Source organism: Puntigrus tetrazona, chromosome 22 (genome assembly GCF_018831695.1).
Source record: "Puntigrus tetrazona isolate hp1 chromosome 22, ASM1883169v1, whole genome shotgun sequence".
NCBI classification, from domain to species: Eukaryota; Metazoa; Chordata; class Actinopteri; order Cypriniformes; family Cyprinidae; genus Puntigrus; species Puntigrus tetrazona.
Genome location: NC_056720.1, coordinates 11,081,921 through 11,097,728, shown reverse-complemented (window position 1 = coordinate 11,097,728; position 15,808 = coordinate 11,081,921). Strand labels below are relative to the sequence as shown.

The 15,808-nt window shown below is 40.1% G+C and overlaps 2 protein-coding genes across 4 annotated transcripts in view; both read left to right on the top strand.

Annotated features, from left to right (window-relative positions):
• The window catches only part of LOC122327734 (CUGBP Elav-like family member 5), a 1,183,696-nt gene that overhangs the window by 553,094 nt on the left and 614,794 nt on the right, over positions 1-15,808 (top strand). The window lies entirely within an intron of this gene.
• ssbp4 (single stranded DNA binding protein 4) overlaps positions 1-15,808 on the top strand; it is a 51,075-nt gene that overhangs the window by 30,942 nt on the left and 4,325 nt on the right. The window contains exons 5-6 of the mRNA XM_043223307.1: positions 8,374-8,463; positions 13,674-13,757. Of these exons, the coding sequence (XP_043079242.1) occupies positions 8,374-8,463; positions 13,674-13,757 (174 nt within the window). The remainder of the gene's footprint in view (positions 1-8,373; positions 8,464-13,673; positions 13,758-15,808) is intronic.

The window sequence follows — 15,808 nt, the reverse complement described above, 5'->3', positions numbered from 1 at the left end:
TATTTCTATTATTCTTAAGCATCACTTGCAGACTCCTTAGTCTCTTGAACTTGGAGAATTCATGGTCATCTGGAGCTATGGACAAGAGGCCAGATGGCTCAACCAGTGGTAACATCTCACTTTTCAGAGACATGCAGCTTGGAGGGGAAAAAAAAGTCTCAGAAAAGTCTAGAGCCAAGCCTTTTCAAGCCAAGTTCTAAGGACACTTGGTGAAAATTTGCAAACGGCTGTAGGACAAATGGCAGGATAAGGTGTTATATTCACAATTTACATCTTGGTTTATTGGCATGGCTTACTTTTATTTCAAGTTTTCTAACTTGTTTACATCTTTTTAGAGAGGCCAATGGCCTTCTTGACATGGTCCCTGCAGGAGACCTTATTTTAGCCAGCACCAGGTGCACAATGTTTTAGGCGTGTTACGTGATACGGAGCGAATGCAGAGGGGATCTGCATGCAGTTCTGCGTTGAGATGGGGCAGGATGCTAGGGCGGTTGGAGTGGATTGGTGGAAGGTGTCTGAAAGGTCAAGTGGAGGGCGTAGGGTGCCAGGAATAGGGGTGTGAGATGCCTACTCTGTTTGCTGGCTCTGGTAGGGCGTTCTGTCAAGTGGGGACAGTCCATGCCACCCCTGTCCTCTCTGTGTCCCAGTAGATGAACTATAATGGGTCAATGAAGGGCAAGGCTTCTCTTTTCTCTATTATACTGTGTCCCACTCTTGTACCTAATTTAAATCAATTCGGAAAGACTCATTTCGCCAATGCATGTATATTGGTTTCTTCTCTTTCTATTCCTCTTTGACTCTCATTCTACCTCTCAAAAATACAGCGTTCTGAGATGCCTGAGGGACGGAACACAGACAGGACCTGTCACCATGACAACGGCTTCTGTGAGCTCCCTGACACCCAGACTCTATTGTGGGAGGGGGTGGAAAAGAGAGAGAGAGAGAGAGAGAAGGGGAGAGAGAGAAAGAGAGAGAAGAGAGAAGGGAGGGTGTGGAATCAGACAGCCCCATTTTTCCCCCCTGGGACTTTTCGGTTTGCTCATGTTCACATGTAGAATTAGCATAAAGACAGAGAATGTAAGAGAGACAGAACGGTATATCAAGACTGAGATTAGAGCAAGAGACAAACACTGTGTGCTGGGAGTTTGCCGGACACATGTCCTCTTGGTGTCCCCAGGGTCTGAGTGCCCATTTACTGTTTGAGATCAGGATCAAACCAACACATTTTCACCCTCCATTGCCGAAAAACACTTTGACACCAAATATTTGGTTTCCAGTGTCACTGTAATCAAATTACAGCACAAGCGAAGTTGCATTCCATCCATACTTCCTACAGGGCTAATGCAATTAAAATGAGCTTCGACTGAATGGATTGTTAATTCGGCAGATCTTTAGTAGCAGTATCGTAGTTCCTATGACAGAAATGATCACTATCAAGTAAAACTGTTGACTCTGCAGAGTCATGGCTTTAGCGTACCATTTCTGTAAAGATGTAGTGGGATTTGCAGAGCATTGTGGTCAGTTGGAGCCATGATGCCGGCAGTGAGGATGTTGTGGAAGCAAAAGTGCTTTCCAGGTGGAAATTATCTACAGATATGGGGATGATCAAGCTTTATATGCACATTAGTTTATAATATAGACAAGATAATGAACTGATTGAATGCATGTCGTTGTCTGTATCATGAGAATCTTGATACAGGTGCATGTGCTAAAAGTACCTTTAGTCATTGTATCCACTCAAATTGAGGGCGCCCTTTGTTTTCCTGTACTACGAGACCTCTTTTATGTTAATATTGTTTTGTTCTCCAAGGAAAAAAGACGAAGAGTAGCTTAGCCTGTGTTGGCGCATGAGACTGGTGAGAGGGATATTTCTGTGAGGCTGTTTATTTATTGATGGGATGCTAGCGCAGGTTAGCATGACATGCTCATGTTTTGTATGCTGCTGTTTAGAGAAGGCAACGTGCTCTTGAGCTCCTGAATGCCTCTTCTTCTTCAGCATCTCTGGTTGTGAATTTAGGTGCTTTTTATTCCTTAAGGCCTTTTTTGTATGTTTTTGGAGATAGGTTAACATTAATGCTACCGCATCTATTGACAGTTTTATAACTTTCTGTGGAAGTGAAGAACTTGAGTTATTGTAGATGGAAGACAGATTTGACCGCTGGGTGGGCCGACCAATGTTGGCCACAGACGGTTACAAGTTGGCTGACTTAGTTTCAGTGGTTTCACTCACAATCTGCATAAAGGGATTGTGGATTTGGACATCTGAGGGAACCCAAAGCCACTTTAACCAGGCTGAAGCTTGAAGAACAGAGAAACTTGTTTATGCTCTTGATGTGTTGTGTCTGCTTTTCATTTGCCTACACTTTGTGTTCTTGCTAACTACGCTATCTTTGTTACAACTTAGCTTAATTTTTTATCAGTTTCTTCTTATTTTTTTGTATGTAGGAATTCAACCTGTCCATAGTTCTTGTCCTACATTGTGATTCTTTTTTTCTTGGTGCCTCAAGCGCAAAGGTCCAGCGCTACAGACCCTTCATTGTCTAAGGAATGTTCGTGTTTTCCCTTCTCCTAGCCCCTGTCTGGCAGGAACGAGGCCCTCTCTTTTTCCTTGTTCTTCCAGCTCCTCTTGGGTACCTACAGCCCGCTAGGTTTTCTACACTTTCCCAGCGTTCAGACTCCGTGAATGTTAACTATAGTACATTAAGCTCCTTAACCCCGTAGCGGGAACTCCAGAGACTCTTTCCAAAGAGGAATGATTTCTGCCTGCTTAGAGGGCGTACTTGAAGAGAAAGGAAAGCAGAGAGAAAAAGAAAGGGAGGGAGAGATGGGAAACTCCCCTTTTCAGCAGGCAACATCAATGGTCCCAATGGGAACGCCCTTCCCGCCAACCATTCTTGCAATGTATAGATTGTAATATGACCGCCTTGCATGTTTCACATTAGAAATAAGATGGCAACACTGGCATTAAAACCTTACTACGTCCTATCCAACCCTCCCACTTTTATCAGTCTCTCACTTTTAGACGTTTCTAAACGTGTCTGCACTTAGAATGAGCTTTTCTTCTCCCCGTCTTATCTGTGGATGTTTAGAACTGTGCATTGGCCTCAAGTTGACATGAAAATAACTGACACATGATGTGTGAAGTTGAAAATGTTGCTTATAGAAAGATATTGATGTATGGAATCTCTTTGGGTTTTTTTTGGTTATTACTTTGAATGCATAAATAAAGGGTGATGTCAGAGCTCTGAATTTAAATTTTATTAAAACACAAATCTGTGTGGTATATAAATGTCTGACTTCGTCATAGACCTCATTTTCTCTTTGTAATTTGGAGCTCATTACAGTGTTTTTGTATGTGTGAGGCCATTGTGAAATACCTGACACGGCCAATAAGGTAGTGAACAGGGTCATGGCCAGCGGCGCCCAGCATGTGTTGTATCTCAACACCATTTTGCTGCTGTCGGCCTGGCTTAATTTACATGTACGCTAATCCTGTTTGCATTAACTTTGGGCATGTTGGCTTCTATGCCTGCAGTTCTGTATGGTTTTAATTTTTCGGAGGGAACTCATATGCGATGTGTTGCATTTAAAGCGTGATGAGCATTTTTACTGAACATTGAGTGTTTGTATATGCATTTTGGGATGTCATGCCTTTCCAGAATTCAAGGCGTCTTAAAGTTTAATGTATTTGTCAGAATTAATCATAATTAAGATTTATTTGTGAATTTGCACAGTTTAATGCTTTCTAGTGTACCATTATTGAACAATTTAGCTTGTTTCGAACATGTGAATTACAAAATGCCTACATCAACATGCTAAATGGCTAATTTACAACCATAGCACTTTTTGTCTTATTGTCATTGACAATATTGGGGAAAAAACAAGAATGTGTTTTTCCAATCTTAAGTATGGTCTTAGCTTCTCGCATGTTAGCTTTTGGCTCAGTGTTGTGCAGTACAGAACGTTAGTTTGTTAATGGCTAATGTAAATAACAGGTGGAGCTAGGCTACGCATAGCTAGCCTATTCATCTGTCTGTTTTTCCATGTTTCACCGATATACTGCTACTTCAGCATTTCAGAAGGTGTTCTGGGCGGGAAACTTTCTCTCCACCTGTCCTCACACACATTAACACGCTTGTATCTGTACATGGTTTATGATTAGGCCCTTGAGCAAGCATAATTGTGGGCCACTGAGATTGAAAAAGCTATGGGGTTCTGGGAATACAGTATGTGTATATGCGTGCATGAGAGTGTGTGTTTGCAGGGTGGGGGTGTACATGAGGGGTTTCCTCAGCAGATTTGTTTACTGGTAATTAATTCACCTGATTGATACAACAGCTGTTGACGCCATGGGAGGGAAGGAAAGGGAGCGACAGAGAGAGAGACCCCTCGTCATAGTGGCTTCCCTATGTTACACAGTCTAGATTGCTGTCCCAGCGCCCCATTGATTAAAAGGCACATCTGTCAGCCAGCACGGCTGATTATGGCTGCCAGTCCTCACTGGCTAATCTTTATGGAGTCAACTTCACTGACAGAGTTATTGGAAATAGGGGATGCTGGGAGAAAGAGCGGAGGAGGCAGCGAGTGTTTTGAAATGCAGTAAGTTAGAAGAACGCTGGTATCTTGGATGTTTATTTCAGGCATGTTTTAAAAAAAAAACTGCAATGTCACAGTAATGAAATTCCAGTCAAATCAAAATCAGTAGTGTTCAGTCAAATCAGTGTACTGATAGACTGAGATAAATGGAATAATTCAGGTGTATGACTTTCCTTTTTCATACGAATAAGTCATAATATCTTCTAATTCATAACTGGTGTTTTGTTTTAGTAATTGCCAGTCTAATGGATAGTAAATATTTATTTATTTTATATAAAGTGGAGTCTAATTTCACGCTTTTACAGATTAATAATTTCCATTCCACTGTGTCGCTCGTTTAACATGCCGAGTTGCCAGTGACTTGTTACCAGAGTGCATGTTCTTGTGTTTGTCGGCTGGTGATCTGGGTTACCCTGCTCGTCTGGGCACAGATAAGGTAAGATCCATTCCTCATCCTGGATCCCTGCTCCAGATCGATGCCCAGATTAAGCCTTTCCCCCGCTGTCTGCTGGCTAGCCGAACCCCACGATTGATACTGATAATTAAAATAGCAGTGGCTAATTACTTTGGAGGGTTTGGATGGTGTTATATGTGTGTGTGGATGTTAGGTGAACGTATAGGCCACCGATATTACTCATGGATTATTAATAATTAATTAGCTATGTTTTATTGCTGAACCCACAATCTGCTTTCTTTCTGCTATTATACAATCAATAATGTACCCAAAATAACGATGCACATGCTGTTGGCCATGTTGGATGCTTTTAAATTCTGTGTGTGTGTGTGTGTGTGTGTGTGTGTGTGTGTGTGTGTGAATAAATAATAAAAACTTTGAACATTTTACAAAGTTGAAAAAAAATTAATATGTACAAAAAAAACGTTGCCAAATCTATGTGACCATCTTAAACTCTTTGTGAAATCTGCTTGAGGAAATATTTTCTTCCCTCATGCCAAATTCCTTCTTGGTGTTAAACATAAATGCGCCTTAATGGTCAAAACTTTTTCAAAGATTTGTTCGTGAATAATGTTTTTGCTTTAAGGGAAGAGGGCAGGACAGAGATGCAAAGCGTGGTGTGAAAAGGGTTAACAGGAACTGGAATGTGTCTGTTTATGTGGTCGAGAGGGAGAGAGATAGCCGTAGCAAACAGCCAGGCCTATCAAAAGCCACAGGCTCCTTTAAACTCTATCTTCATTCTCCTCTCTGTTTCTCTCGCACTCCCTCTCTTTCGCTCCCTGGCCGGGCAAGTGATTGACGGCCTGAGGGTTTTAATGGGCACCGGAGAGCGGGAGAGCCAAGGTCTGAGTTGTCATGGCAACAAGCCGATTGGGCCCTCTGCCGCTCTACCTGAGTGCAGCGGAGTCGCGCTGCGTGCGTGCGTGTGTGTGTGCGAGCTACCAACGACTCCCGTTCCCGCTGATGGGCCGCTGGTCATTCTGGCCAGTGATTTTCTTTCAGCTCATCTCTTTGTTTTAATTAAAGTATTCATCCGCCTGCCTTCTGCATTTTCACTTGTTCATATATGCTGTTTGAGCCATTGTGCTGGTTAAACCTACACCAGCCACTGTGTAAACAAAATCTCACCGGCCCGATCTGTCACTCAGCCCCTCCCTCTCCTTAACCAAACACACTCGCCAATCCCTCCACTGCATGCAAACACGGCGCCTGGCCGTACCTCACCTGTTATCTGCCCAGCGCCAGCCTCCGGACCCTTTTTCTTCCCTAGTTTATGAGAAAGTGCGTCCTTGTATATAGATTATATGCAAATCTGTGGAGTTTCTGTTGTGGTTGTTGCTGGCGCTTGTCATTTGTCATGTTTGTGACACTGTCTTAAATGGATAGTTCATCTAAAAAAAATTAATTCTTACTCGTCTTCATTTAGTGCCAAACATATGTGGCTTTATTCCACTGGAAAGAAATGGAGAAATGTTACGTTGTTCTTTTTAGGCATACACTGCTTGACCTGCCATAAATCACTTTCAATGTGTGCGATTAGCAACCAGCTATTTTTAATTTTATTTATTTTTATTTATTTTTTTGACAGATTTTTACGAAAGTGCGCACTTGTGCACACTACATTGTAATCATTGATGAACATTAATTTATTATAGCATAATATAAAATTAAAAATGAAAACAAATGCTGAATGCTGATTAAGTAACATCTTTGTTTGGGCTGTTGAATGTGTGTTGTGTATGCATGTTTTTTTTTTTTTCTTGTTTGTTTCAAGAAAAAAAAATTCCGATACCCATTTCCAATTTTAAGTTGCTTGGAATCGGCCATGAAAAATCACAACCAGACAAAATTTAAGTGATTAGCTATGTTTTTATCCACCTATTTTTATGCTTTATGCTGGATGGAAACGCCAAGATGTGCCTAAATATATAAAAAAAAAAAAAAAAAAAAAAGAAAAACGCATGCACACAACTGAGTAGCATGAACATTTTATCCAATGAGAAAAAGTGTGCAAACTATGTTGGAAACGCATTTACCACATTCCACCACACGCATGGAAAAAGTCATGTGATTGCGCTATGAGATGTGAGAACTTGACCAACCAGTGGACCGATCTCGTTCACAGCATATAGATGTTGTTTTGGTCATTCTGAGATACCTGAGAAATGTCTGTCCTCATAGTTTTTCTGTGTAATTACGGTCTTGCATGACTGCGTTCCCAAACAGCTGGCATCCACCTCTGATAGCAATGACTGCATTTATTGTGTTTCGTCTGCTCACTCTGAGACGCAAGTAATTTATCATACATGAAAGTTATACATTTAGTGACTTCTAGTTTTCTTGGAGATATTTAGTGGCACTTTATTAGGAAATTTTGTTCTCTTTGACTCTGTGTTTTAATGGCAAATGTTTTAATGTGAGATTGCAGTTTTGAGCCCAAGTTAAATTCACATCTTTGGATGGAAACAGAGCTAATAACATCTAGAATGATACTGTAATGATAACAAACTAAAGTTGAGAATGAGAATATGGAAGTACACACCACAGCTATAACAACATGTGCACTGAAAACACTGACAGCCAATCATAATCTATCCAGTTTTAAAGAGCTTGAACATACATCTAAAGCAGCAGATGCAGTGCAGTTATAGTAAACTCAAGAATTGTCCATTCATTTTGTCACATTTGAAATCACTGTGAAAAATCCAGAAGTCATGGAAAACATTCAAAATGAAACTATTTATTGGTATCTCAAAATTGTGTGATGGTGGGATGACGCCCTAAAGGGGACTTTACTATTTGGACTTACAGAATGTATGTGGCTTTAGGGTTCAATTTGCAGCCACATATACGTTTGAGCTAAAGACCTAGGTAATCGTGTACCTATGCCTGTGTATGTTGGTGCATGGAACTGTGCCCTTTGCCCTCTCAAGGTCAGCGGTGAATGTCTGGGCTATTTAGGGTCAGCAGTACTGAGGCGATTTACCCTCCTCCACTCAGACGAGAGCGAGGTATCTGATTACAGGGTGGAGGAGGGGGGGGGGACTGGGTCGTGTGTAATCCCTGTCTACCCCTTCTTTACCGTCATGGGAAAGACACGCCTGAGTTTGGCTTTGTCTGGGGTGTGGGGGGCCCAGGCCTCAACCTAAAGAACTGCTCACATATGTGACGAGATTCTACTTGCATGTTGTTGTATAATGGAATTGTTATTGGACAAGTTGGATGTACTCTATAATACATTTACATTTGAAAATAAGTAGTTTGGTTAAAAGGTGTATTTTTTTTAATTTTTTTTCTGACAAGACTTTGTTTCTCTATTTTAGAGTGCAGCAGCAGCTCCCAGTCCTGTGATGGGCAACATGCCGCCCAATGACGGCATGCCAGGTGGACCCATGCCTCCCGGCTTCTTTCAAGTAAGGGTTGCTCTCTCCTCCCCCATCTTCCTGTTCAACCTCCTCCTTTAACCCTGTGCGTTAAGCTTTTACCATTTCTCTGTCCCTCACCCCACCCCTCCTTTTGCTAACCCCCTTTAGTTCTTCTAATCCCCGTCCAGATGTTTCTTTCCTGCTATCTCTCCCTCTACGTATTTCCATTCATTTCCATTTTGCGTGTCTAAATTAGTAGTTCAGTACAGTAGCAACTCACACTGGCACAGACAGAGTGTCGTGGCCCCTGATCTGAGATCAGTGTGAATGCCTCGACAGTTTAATCCCTAAGGCCAAAATGGGTAAAAACATGCGTGCTTGGTTGTAGCTCTTTGGCAACACATATCTAACAACATATCTGTGTATTTTAAATTCAGGGCTGGGATTTGGGGGAATGCTTAGGGGCATAGTTCCCAAAGTCAAGGCGCCTGTGGGAGTTCCTCTGCCATAGTGATCTTTATTGAGCTATTTATAGTCAGACAAAGCTAGTCACCTTCCTAAATAAACACACACTACCTTAGGAAGACAAATTCTGTTAGTCAAACATTATTTTTTTAACATAACCCATCTTGTGTAGGCCACTTAATCAAGATATTATACCAATTCATTTCTATATTCTATTATTTGCCTCTAATATCAAATGATTTAACAGTAAGAAAATAAGAGATGTTTGATCAGTCATTAGGTACAGTAGATAGCAGGGCAGATCTAGCATCCTATGGAATGTATATTCATTCATAGATTCATTAGATTAAAAAAAAAACTGATACAGTGGATTTCTTGTTGAACATCAGATAAAGCTTGCAGTAGAATAGATAGAAGATAGAGCAGCAGATAGAGGATCCAGTGGAGTAAATGAGATATCTTGACAGAGATGAATACAAATGCAAAATAAATTGTGATCCAAGGATTTAAACATTTAGTAAAACTTCAGAAGGTATAAAGTAGATAAAAGATCAGATAGAGTGGCAAATAAAGCATCCAATAGAGTGTGTGTATAACATACAAGTTTCATTAGAAAACTTAAACCGTGTATTTAAAATCTTGTCAGACATCAGGTAGATTAGATGGAACATAGAACGTCATTGATAAAACATGTAACTCTTGAGTAGATGGGAGATCACAAGATCAGAGCAGTAGATAGAGGACCCAATGGACTCTATAGGAGATAAATATCAAGCATCCAAAAGAGTAGATGTAGTAATATCATACAGAAGGTAAGGAAAGAGTGGCTGATTGAGCATCTCAGAGTGTATATGTAACCAGATTAAATAAAGCACCTGCTAGAGCAGCTGATAGAGGATCCAATGGATTCAATGAGATATCTTGACAGAAATGAAATTCTAAGTTATAGCATCCAAATGAATAGATAGAATGGCAGGTAGATTTAACAAGTATGCAAGATGTAACAAGATGTTTTAGAGAATCTGATACAGTGTAGTTAACATCTTGTTTAACCATCAGATGGATTAGATGAAACATCTGATAAAGCACCTAGTAGATCAGCTAATAGAGAGTCCAATAGATTCAATGAGACGAAAAGATCCAATATAACAATTAGGTAGGCTAGAGCATCCAATAGAGTGGATAGAGTGTCCGATAGACCCCCTATCATTAAGTATAGAGAGAATAATGCTTTTATAATGTTGCAGATTGTCAGGTAGAATAGTTGATAGAGCTTCCCATAAAGCAGCAGATGCTAAGATGAGCATCAGGTAGAGCGTCACATGGATTGGCAGACAGAACCCTGACATGGTCTTTGAGTTGAGGAGGAGAGTGTTAATGTTGTATGAGCCGTGTTCAGAGCAGGGAGCGATCTGACTGTTGCGTGAGTGACATTGCATTCTATAAATAGTGCCTGTGTGCATAAGAGCGAGAGAGAAAGAGAGAGAGAGAGAACTAAGAAAGGGAGGAAGAGGGAGGACTTTGTGCTCCACTGCAGTAATTCCCTCTTGGTAGCAGCCCAGGGCATGGCAGAAGAGAGACATGGAGAGAGTGAAGGCAGAAAATGAAAGAATGAAAGATAAAGGAAGAGAGAGATGGCGATGTGGCAACAATTGCAAAAAAAAAAAAAAAAAAAAAAAAGACAGGCTCCTCCAGGCCCACGTGCGTTCCTTGTATGCTCCCTGATTCCACGCGACCAGTGGCCGTGGTCTGGTGACACCAATTATATCTTGGCATATATCCTAGTGGCCAGTATATCACTCTTTCACACCTCTCAAGAGCTAACTACTGCTCCCTCCCACTCGCATCGGCCACGACTGCTGGACACAGTTGTGCTAATAATTGGAGCTGCTCTTTTTGTAGCTGTTTTTAATAGAATTGGGGTTGGAACGGTTTATGATCCATGTTGATTCCACAATCACAATCCTAGCTTTGTTGTTTCGAAAGGCGGACATTTGTGCTTCATGGCCTCCTTTGCGTGCTTGTTAGTTTGTTAATCTTATCTTTCTCTTAATTGGTCATTAAAGCATGTCTATCTCAGAAAAATTTGTGCACCAATGTATTTGCACCAAAACAATAGGGCGGGGACAATACATAGATTCTAGATTGATTTTTGAGAGTTTCAGAATGCATTGCGTTTCTGAGCCTAGATTTTAATAGCAGAGAGCGCTGTAATTTAGTTTTTATCTGCAATTTTAAATGCTCATAAAAAGAGCAGCGAAGAGCGTTTGTGTTCGTCCAAGTTTCACCTTAGCTCAGAATGCTTTTATGACGCAAGATTAATGTAAAAACAGCCAATTGTGAACACCCTTGTAATCCTCTTCAGCCTTTTTCGAATTTTATGAATGATTATTTTAGGTGTGTGTAAGGATTTGGAAACAAGCAGACTACGGCTGTTTCTAAAGCATGCAGTGCCATCTGATGTTAAAGACTAATCTCAGAATTGATTTCAGAGAGTGATGCATTCTGAAAATTTCTGAATCAATGCTGAATCATTTCTCGATTTGTGATTCATCAATGTATCATCCAAACTCTACAAACCAATATAGTATGATTGTTAGCATTTATTTTTGATTCAGTCAAAAAGGCAACATTTGACTAACTTGAAGAAACTGCATGTTGTCCAGTCATGTCTAACAAAAATGGGGAAAAAAACAAATCTGTATGAAATAATGGTATTTCACTGAGCATGCTTTTGCAGTTGAGTTGAAAAAGCATTTTGTTAGTGGAGCTGTACAGCCAAAAACATGCTCGCCTGAGCCTCTGTGTCTATGTGCAGCTCCAGATGCAGTGGTGATAATTAACACATGCGACCGCAGTAGCTGCCGTGTGATCTGCGCGACAGGGACGAAGGTGAAGAGGGCTAAACCCTCCTGTACACCTTCTCTCTAGACTCTCCTAATCTATACCTCGCAGGCCCAGACTCCCTGCAACCTCCTGCAGAGAGACTGAGAGTGAAGGAAGAGAGTTTAGGGAGAGAAACACAAAGCTTGTGTGCTGGCGTCTGGCCCGGATCTTGGAAATTTCGTATGATTTTTTTTTTTTTTTTTTTTTTTAGTCCCCCCATTGCATGGGTCGGCCTCTTCAATAATCTTCACGTCGAAACTCCACTGCACCAGCTCCTCTTGGGAGGACAGACTAGCAAGGGGGAGACAGGGAGGGAGCGAAGTCAAGGAGCAAAAAAAAAGAGAAATAGTTTCAAGTAAGCTGGAAACATCTGAAATGGATGGGTTTGTTTTGAGGGAAGAAGGTGGGAGAATTTCATCAGCCCTTCTCCCACAAAAACCTCTTGAAAACCAACAGAACACTGAGAAAAGTGAAAGACTGACAGACTCTAGAGAGAGAGAAAGAGTTCCATCAAGGTTAAAAGGACTGGAGGATCTTGTTCAGACTTGCTGCGAGGTGCAGGAGTCTTGGGACATTGAAATAGGTCCAGTATTGTACAGCGTTGTAGTTCTGTTGACAAAGAAATGTCCCAACACTCAAGGAAACGTCTATGTACTTTTCCTTCTTTCTAAGTTACAGCCTAATGGATGGTTTTAATTGAGTTTGCATCATTTTCAGTTACTTCTGAGGTCAGAGTGCCTTTCTTGTGCAGACAGGTTTATGAGATTTTGACGTTTTCGACAGTTAGATGTGTGTCAACATTTAGATCCCATTTGTTATGCCATCACGATTGGTGACTGGTTTCCTGTCAGGTGTGCTTTTTGCACTGAATTCTAAATAATTGATTAATTACATTTATTTAGGGTAACTTAAAAGTCGAAATACCTCTGTTGTGCACAGATTTGCAGGATTTCTTGACGTTTTTTGGCAACAAGACGTTCTTGATTATGTTTAAATCCTGTATGGTACAACACATTTATCGTCTCTGTTTGTGACAGATTCTGTGACAGCTGCACTTATCAGAATAATTACTTCCAAGTCAAGTGAAAACCATCCTTCTGAAGCAGCACACCCCTCAAAAACATGAATTGCACAATCCTGCGCCGTTTGCCAAAGAAGTGGTCGTAATTTTTTGCGTAATGTACACAGAGACAACAATGAAATATGCATTGTGTTGCTGTTCCATGCTTTGTTTTGCTTGGTACTTTGTGTCCCGGCAGCCACTCGGCAAGTAGCTACACACTGCCCCCTTTTGGTCAGGAAGCACTATTGCTTCTCTGAAACAGTTGGACTTGTGGTTGCTGCTGTCCTCTATGCCACTGTCCCGCTAGGAATACTGTGCTGTTCCCTTTCTCGGCGGGAGGGGCTACTCTTGATGGGCTTGTAGTTTGGTGCCAAGCCGTTATCTCCTTAGCTGGGTAGAAAATGATTTTATTAATTGCTTCATTTAACAAACACCCCCCCTTCTCCCTACCCAAGACACACGCATACAATCCAGCCCAAGTTGTTCCTCAGTCACTCTCTACAGGGATGTGGTGCAGAAACAGGCGTCTCGGTATAGGCCATATGCCTATCCCGCTTACCCATAATGGACTCCATTGAGAGACAAGAAGGAGGTCTTGTGGTTGAGCTCTGTTATGGGGTTCAGCAGCTGCCCAGCCTTGTAGGAGATGCCCTTTTCTGTGGGGGTTTATTACAAACTAGGATTGTTATTAGAGACCATTAAAATCATCAACCTTTTCTTTTATTTGTCTTTACCAGTGAGCCTTTTGTTGCTCAACTGACTTGAGCAAAGACCAATTTAATGTCATGTCTATAGGTTTTTAAATGTAATGTCTCTTAATTTTTCTCTTTCTTGCCTTTCACAGGGCCCACCCGGGTCACAACCATCACCACACTCACAGCCCCCTCCACACAACCCTAACAACCCCATGATGGGGCCACATGGCCAGGTAAGACCCCTTGATCCCTATTTTTGTGTACTTCCTCACACATAACCTGTAGAATAGGCATGGATTTTGAGCAGTGTCCATTCACCCTTTCTTTTTTTTTTTTTTTTTTTTTTTTTTTTACACCTTTTATTTGCTCCATTCAATGAACCACTGTTATTTTTGGAAAAAAGTCTGCTCCTTGACCTTGATTTTTGTCTTATTTCTTCACTTGTTAGGTCTAGTGGTGTTTAAAGCTTCAGTCAGTGAGTTTCCTAAATGACTAGTTGACTAACCTGACTTAACTAGAACCCTTTATTTACGTTTTACATATTTGGTGCAATTATGCAATGCAACCAATATTGCATTCAAGGTACAGTTTATCACTTAATGGGAATCAAACTTATGACTTGAGTTGCTACCATAATTATAATAATCACTGATATATTATATATGTAATAATGATTAGATTAGACCATACAAGAATAATTAAAGTGACTTAACATTGCATTCGAAGTATACACTTTATCGGTTAATGGGAATCAAACCAATAACCTTAGACTTGTTGTTATACTTAAAATAATTATAAAATAATTTTGTAGTAATTAGGTTAGACTTTTTAGACAAGAACAGAAATAGTGCAATGTGCTTTGCATTCAAAGTATGCACTTTATAAGTTAATGGGAATCGAACCTATAAACTTAGTTACCACCATAATATTATATAATAATTATTGATATGTTATTAAAATTATTAATAATAATTAGATAAGAGTATTTTAATACAACAACAATAATAATAATAATAATAATAATAATAATAATTGATATAATTATCATTAGACCAGGCAATTTTATTACAAGAATAAAATAAGCAAATTTATCGCTAATGAGAATAAAAACTATAACTAGTTAATTATATTAATAATTATTACAAATAATATTGTCATTAGATTAGAATGTTTTAATAGTGAAGTGAACGGGAGTGAAAACCATTATTTTGGCATTCAATAAATTAAATCTAATTAAAGTATATTACTAATAATTAAAGAATTTGAATGCTTTTATAAAATTTAAGACAAAAAAAAAAAAATCTAATCTAGTAAATTGGACAATATGTTGACTATCATGACCCTTCCCTAGATAGAGCTCAAATCAGTACATTACTTCATTCTGTGTTCTCTCTGAAAACAGATAAACATGCGCACACATATTCCTCGCTGACAGTGACGATGTTTCCAAATAAATAATGCAGGCTACGGCCCAGCCCGTGAAGAGTAGAAGTTCATCTAGCCGGGGCTCTGCAGACCCAGTCCCTCCCTACATTCTGCACTCAGTCCTTCATAGTCCATCAATATCCTATTAATAATGCAACACGCACGAACACACAAACATGCTCTTGCGTTTACACATGCAAGCATAAACACGGGCTCTCTAACACAAATACCCAAACACCAAGACATCCTTCCAAATATACAAACTTGCTGAAACTTGGAGCAAACGTAGGTAGAGTACCCTTAAAGTTGCTGGATCTCAATCCCTTAAAAAAAGCACTATTGCTATGTGATGTAGCTTTAAACGATAGATAATTTCGTCGCTTGATTTGTTTTTTGTTCTGGTGGTGTTGCACTGGATGACCTCGACCACAGCAAAATCGCTGGTTAAAAATCCAGTGCCTCGTGACTGCATTTGAAACCTCAAATATGCTCTTATTTTGCCGTGATTATGGTGTCGGGCAGTGTTTGTGCTTTCAGTGTGGATAGACAAATTACTTGTTGCTGTAACTTGTCGCTTCCAAGACGGTTAGATTGATGTCTTTATCTTTTTGTTTGTACGTCGCTTATTGCTCTCCTTTCCAATCTTTTTTCTATTTTAGTTCTCACTGTAAATTCCTGTTCAAAATGCCATATATTTTCTCGATTAAACAATCTGAGTTTTCCCTCTTAAGCAGATACCTTTTATGCAATATGATAGCGCCCCCTGCTGGTTACTATTGCACTGCGCATCTCAAATGCTACATACTATTTAAACAATTTTGGTTATAAATCCATTAGATTTCATGTTTAGACTGTGAAT